The sequence below is a fragment of the Telmatherina bonti genome (genome assembly GCF_933228915.1).
Source record: "Telmatherina bonti genome assembly, chromosome: 23".
NCBI lineage: Eukaryota > Metazoa > Chordata > Actinopteri > Atheriniformes > Telmatherinidae > Telmatherina > Telmatherina bonti.
In genome coordinates, this window is record NC_136632.1 from 24,553,714 (window position 1) to 24,560,267 (window position 6,554).

At 38.6% G+C, this 6,554-nt stretch overlaps 1 protein-coding gene across 4 annotated transcripts in view; it reads left to right on the forward strand.

Moving 5' to 3' along the window:
* rab3ip (RAB3A interacting protein (rabin3)) overlaps positions 1-6,554 on the forward strand; it is a gene marked incomplete at its 3' end in the record, with an annotated part of 31,652 nt that overhangs the window by 24,952 nt on the left and 146 nt on the right. For 3 of the 4 annotated variants that reach the window (XM_079263387.1, XM_079263389.1, XM_079263388.1), the window contains 7 exons: positions 534-611; positions 975-1,187; positions 1,271-1,399; positions 2,402-2,514; positions 3,008-3,107; positions 3,684-3,753; positions 4,656-6,554. The exon at positions 4,656-6,554 is cut by the window's right edge and continues 146 nt beyond it. In XM_079263387.1, coding sequence (XP_079119513.1) covers positions 534-611; positions 975-1,187; positions 1,271-1,399; positions 2,402-2,514; positions 3,008-3,107; positions 3,684-3,753; positions 4,656-4,738 — 786 coding nt within the window. Of the gene's footprint in view, positions 1-533; positions 612-974; positions 1,188-1,270; positions 1,400-2,401; positions 2,519-3,007; positions 3,108-3,683; positions 3,754-4,655 lie in introns of those variants that run through there. The other variant, XM_079263390.1, reaches the window with a different exon arrangement.

Sequence of the window (6,554 nt, forward strand, 5' to 3'; positions counted from 1 at the left end):
AATATGCAACAAAATCTCAGGAATGTTTCCAACGTCTTGTTTGATTTATGAAACCAAGAATTTAAGCAGTTCTGAAGGGAAAAATTGGTCCAACCCAGTACAAGTAAGGCAGGTTTGAGTAGAAAATGTATTGAAGACAGAAGCGTCTGGTGTCTGCTTAGCAGGCTGTAGGGAGGATATGCTGATGGATTCTGATCTTTTTGCTGTTTGCTATTCAGGAAGTAGACTGAATCTGTCCAACCAGCCTTCAGAACGTGTTGTTCTCATCTCCTCTTTTCCTTTTTCCCCTTGGTGTTGGGACTCTGTGTGTGTATGTGTGTATTTTCTGTAGCTTTTCTGTAGAAAAGCAGCATTTGGTAACCAAATGATTTGCACTGCCAGTGAAACCAAGCAGAGCTGCGTGGAGTTCTCTAGTTTTTAAGAGTTGAATGTTCCTTCTGTGCAAATAGTTTGTGTTGTGCTGCTTTTCTAAAAGAAATAAAAATGAATGCAAACACATATGTGTAGAAAAGCCGTGTTTGTGTGTTTTCCAGGAAGCCCACAAGATGGTGAGAGAAGCGAACGTCAAACAGGCAAACGCGGAGAAGCAGCTGAAAGAAGCCCTGGGCAAGGTGACTACACTGAAAACACCTAATTGTTTTAGATTATTTGGAACATTTTTGTCCATTTTGTGTCACTTTTTCTAGATTGTTTTGCTTTTTACATTGTAGGAAATGAGTTTCATGAACATTGGATTTCAAATTTAGATTTTTCTTTAAAGTTAACAGGACACTGGGAACAATTTTACTTTTTTTTTTTTAGATTATTGGAGGACAAAAACATCCCATCCAAAAATCTGTTCATAAAAGAATCACAGAATAATCTTTTTAATCTTAAATTACTGTTGAATCCAAAACTACCATCTAAATATCAGAGATGATTGTTTCTGTCAGATGCTGATGACATCAAGCTTAAACTTTCTCCTCCATGTTCAGATCGACGTCCTCCAGGCTGAGGTCCAGGCCTTGAAGACGCTGGTACTCTCCTCCCCCACCTCGCCAGTGGGTGAGCTTCCCTCTGTGGGTGGAGGAGGAGTGAAGACACCCTTCAGGAAGGGCCACAGCCGGAACAAGAGCACCTCCTCTGCCATGCTGGGGACGCAGCCCGACCCGTCCGCCACTCAGCCCATCGTACGGGAGTGTAGAGAGGTGCAGGAATCAGATGAGACCAAGTTCTCTTCAGTGATGTGTTCAGAGTGTGTCCGTGCTCTCTGACCGCTCGTGTTGTGCAGGTGGACAGTCAGCTGTTCGGTGAGTTCAAGGCGTGGAAGGAGGAGCCGACGCTCGACCGGACCTGCTGCTTCCTGGAGAGAGTTTACCGTGAGGACATCTACCCCTGCCTCACCTTCAGCAAAAGCGAGGTACACAGACGGAGTTTCCTCTCCGCTGCATGTTTAGGACGGAAGATGCTGCTTTTTATGAATGGACTCTTATGAACACAATTATCATAAACTGGAATAATAAAGACCAGTTACTAGATTGTTTTAGAGTTGCTTTCCAATGAATTAGAACAAATCTTTGAAGGTGCCTTGGCATGACTTTGTTGTCAATTTGCAGCATATAAATAAAGCTAAATTGAATTGTTAGTTATTTTATTTATTTCAAACAAATGAAAGAAAATAAGAAAAGAAAAGTGTATGTACATACCTACACATACATATGTACATCTGTACATACACACACGTATATACATACATATACATAGTAATTGAGAAAATTGTAATAATCACAAATATTACTAACAATAATGATAATAATTCCTCATCAATTTGATCATTGAATAAATTTATGAGATAAAAGGAGTGGGAAGAATTGTACACTTATTTCTACTCATCTAGTTTTCCATTCTGTCGCTGCACATCACAACGTACTTATTTAATTTACTATCTGTATTTACATTCACACACTTACACACATTTCCATATGCCTCCATTCATATAACTGAATTAATCTAGTTTATTATCAGCTTTATTTAGGACAGCCATGTTGGATTAAGAATGAGACTGAGGAGACTCCTCTGACTTTGGCTCCAAGTCCGGTTCTGGTTCTGGGTCTGTTACTGGGTCTACTTCTGGGTCCGGTTCTAGGTTTAGTTCTGGTTCTGGTTCTGGGTCTAGTTCTGGTTCTGGGTCCATCTCAGAAGTTTTAATGGTTAATAAGCTTTAGGAATTAAAAACTCTTTCTAAAGTTTAAAATCCTTCTTTCCTCTCCTGTCCTCCTCTTCATCTTTTCCACCGTCCTCTTCCTCTCTGCGTTCGCCTGTCTCCCCCTCTCCTCTTCCTCCTCCTCCCCCCTGCCCCCTCCTCTCCTCCTCCCCCCCCCTGTCCCCTCCTCTCCTCCTCCCCCCTGTCTCCCCCGTCCAGCTGGGTTCGGCCATCCTTGAAGCCGTGGAGCAGAACACCCTCAGCGTGGAGCCGGTGGGTTTCCAGCCGCTGCCTGTAGTCAAAGCATCAGCGGTGGAGTGCGGAGGACCAAAGTGAGAACCCCCTCCTCCACACACACACACACACACACACACACACACACACAAATACACACTCTCTCTTTCTCCCCTTCATCAGCTGTCACTCCTTCATCATCACATCTCCATCTTCCCTTAATTTCCTCTTCTAGCGGGCGAATGGCTGAGCTGGTCACGTAAGTCCGACTCTGTGCCGTCAGCATTATGATCTCTCCTCAGTCGTCTTCCCTCCCCCCCCTCCCCCTTCCCCCCACCTCCCCATCCCACCCCCCCACCTCTCTGGCTCCTCATAACACTCCTGCTGACTCTTGACTCTCCTTCAGTCCCTCCCTCCCTTCCTGCCGTCCAGGTTTATCAAAGCCATGAGATGATAGACGTTCATCCTTTCCTCGCTTCCCTGAGTCTTAGTGCAACTCCTGCGTAGTTTTCTCCTGACGAGTCGATGAATCCTGTTTGTCTTCTGATGAAACATGAAGAGAAAATAAAGAAACATTTGTCTCTCTGATAGAAAATGTGCCCTGAGCGGTCAGACCAAAACCTGTAAGCACAGAATCAAGTTTGGGGACTCATCCAGCTATTACTACGTCTCTCCCTTCTGTAGATATAGAGTGAGTAAACACACACACACACACACACACACACACTCAAACATTTTCTCTTTTTCTTTCGTGTGCACACATTTACAAGGAAGCTAATTCATGGCGGTATTTTTATCTTTATAGTTTATTGTATGTTTTGATATTATTGCATGCCTGATTCTATTTTCTGTTTTTCTATGATATATTTTTTCAAATGTTAAGGTGAGATATATCATAATCTGTTTTCTTGTTGTCTTTTTCTTAGATCTATAGTTTTATATTGTGCAAATTAAAAAAAAAAAAAAAAAAAAAAAGAACGCAAACAAACAGCAGGAGGACGTTGTGGAACTTTGCATCCATTCACGAGGCGCTGATCTGCCGTTATGTTTGGGACAAAATCCTTTTAGAAATGATCATATTGAAGAATTTTTACATTTAAAGAGTCACGGCGTTAGATACTGGGATGAATTGCGTAATCGCGACATCTGTTGTCCAGATGAAGCGAAAGCTTCTGGGATAAACTTATCAGGAGCTTAAATCCTGAAAAGATCTTTCACAAATGCAGCATTCAAACTGTGAAATGAATATTTATCTGTTTTTCTTCAGATCACCGCTGTGTGTAATTTCTTCACCTACATCCGCTACATCCATCAAGGGCTGGTCAAGCAGCAGGATGGTAAGACGCTTGCACATCGTCACATCTCCACTCACTTTATTTGTGTTAAAACGGTCGAAAAGCGACCAGAAAAGGGAATAAAAGGCAACATGAGTCTGATTTTCCCTCAACAGCCTCACCTTGTTTTATTTCAATATGTTGACTCAGATACAACTTAATTCTTTTTAATTATTTCCTCATCTCTGGTAACATTTTGTTTTTATATGATGGGAGTTCCCTTTAAAAAAACAAAAAGTAGCAACACTTTGAATATAATTTTACCTTTTTAAGATTTTTTCCACATTTCGCCGAAACGTTTGGAGCGTGATTAAAGCAAAACACCAGTTTTTAACCCTTCCATCTCCAAGCCATTTTTGCAACTTTATTCCACATTTGATTTAATTTTGTATAAAATAAAAGTACAAGCCGAAGCCTTTTAATCTCAGTCAGTGTGCAGACGTTATGCTGTCAGATTATGAGGCTGAAATGATGCAGTCATGTATCGATAGATGTGGCAGCATAAAGACCAACCAGAAGAAGAAAACAGAATTTATTACGAGCAGAACTTTGTAGAAATAACACACAGATCAACAGTGACGAAGCCGTTTCTCATCTTCTCGGCTTATTCCAGCCTCAGAGGACCTTTATTTTAACTCTTTTCAGACAGTCATCGAACTTTTTGTTCGCTGATTGAGCTTTTGATCTTTGGCTGCTCCTGATTGGACCGTCAACTTAAATCTGACGTGTCCAGGTGAGATGGATGTATCTTAGCAACATGGTGGTGATAGTGATTTTTGTAATAAATAATGTTTTTATGGATCGTTTCCATGTAGAGTCTCTGAATAAACACAAAGCGGATCAGTGATTGATCACGTCGATCAGAAGGTGCAGTTTAACTGAACGTCTTCACTGTGTGTTTGCAGCAGAGCAGATGTTCTGGGAAGTGATGCAGCTCCGAAGGGAAATGTCCTTCGCCAAGCTCGGCTACTACAAAGACCAGCTGTGACCGGACGCACAGTCCTCCAATCACAGCAGACTCTTACAGAAGCCCCGCCCACCGCTCCAACTCTGGTCCCCCTCCCTTGATTGGTCATTTCTGGAGCTGCCCGCCCCTTTCGTCCCTGTGTGTGAGCGTTTTAGTGTGTGTGGTTGTTCTCAGTCGTCACAAAAAAAAGACTGGAATGCAACAACTTGATTGTTGCGTCGATGCGGATCTGGACTGGGATCAACTTTGCCGTTTTCTTCGGAAAGAAGTGTGAGACTCCGTCAAATGAAGGCAACTGACAAGAAGAAAATTGACTTTTTCCTCACATTTAAAACACAAATAAAATATCTTTTACATATTAAATCAGTTCAATCAAGCCGGAACTTGAAGCTGCTGCTTCGTAACCTTGACGATGAGAAAAAACGTTGAAGTTTTCAGACATGAAGCTACGAGCCGCGTCTTGGATGTGAAAATGAAAATAAAGGTGTTGAGTTTAAACCAAGTTAAAATTTGAAGGGAAATAAATCTGAATGTCTGACAAATGTTTCACAAATTAAAATAAAAAATCTTTTCATTGTCAGGGAAATTATGCATAAGGTTTAATCCAGTTTAGGTTTATATTCAATGTTAAATTTGAGATTTTTGTAATTTAAGGATAAATTCCTGAAAGTGGAATTGTTCAAATGCATAAAAGTTCAGTGTGTCAAAAATTCAGTGTGTTAAAAATTAAGTTGCAATATTTCAAGTTCTTTATTAGAACCAAATCATAAAATTTACATAAAATTTCCTTTTTTTCCCCCATCTCTATAAAATTTATCTTTTCAACATAATAAACTACTGCAAAGAAAAAGTTGACTTTATCAGTTATTAAAAAATATTTAGTTTATTTACAATATTTTAACTTTATTTTGGATTTATGTTTTTGTTTTGTTCTGACAATTTCCAGAATAATGTTTTGACTTTCTCCTGGATGGTTTCTTTAAAATTATATTTTCAAACATTTTAGCTTATTTAGGTAAAATTACCTTTTTTATTTTCAAATATTTCTTCTTCAAATTTTGTATTTTTTTCTTTTTAGTTATGTTGGCTAAATGTTTATATTCTCAAAAAAAGTTATTAAAGTTATTTTTCTTTAAATATTTGAATTAAAATCATAAAAAAAAACTTGGTAAACATTTCCTTCAACACTTCAAAATGCATAATTCAAAATTTTTATTATATAGATATCTCAGATTTTTACATTTCAGATTTATTTTCAAAATATTTCATTTCTCACAATAAATCCTTCAATCATTTTCCCTTCAAATTTTTACTTTAAATTTGATTAAATTTAATGAAAGTATTAAAATACAATTTTCTAATGTAAAATTAGATCTACAGCTCATTTATATCGCCATGGAGAAGACAAATTTGTTTAAAAATAAAAATTATTCCAGAAAACTGGAATTTTTTCTTCAAATAAAGTAAACTTTAACAACACATTTTGGGAAAACCAGAAATCTGGCAACAACTTGAACAACTGATGCTAAAAAATAAAACTGTATAAGCTTGTATTTAAATGAGTTGATGATGGAAAATGTTTATTTTTTATCATTTCATGGAAGAATGCTGCAAAGATAATCTGAAAATCTTGATTAATCAAATGAAATTTCTTTTTGAGGTAATAATCGTGTCTCTGCAGGAAAATGTTGAACTTGTGACTTTCCACTGTTTGGTTGCTCCTGGGGGGTTCAGACACTTCAGAGACACTTGTTGAATCACTACGTTTTTGGTTAGTTTTGTTCTGCAGACAGAATGCTGAGCAGCTCCTGCTGTATTTCATCAGGAACGGTGTCGA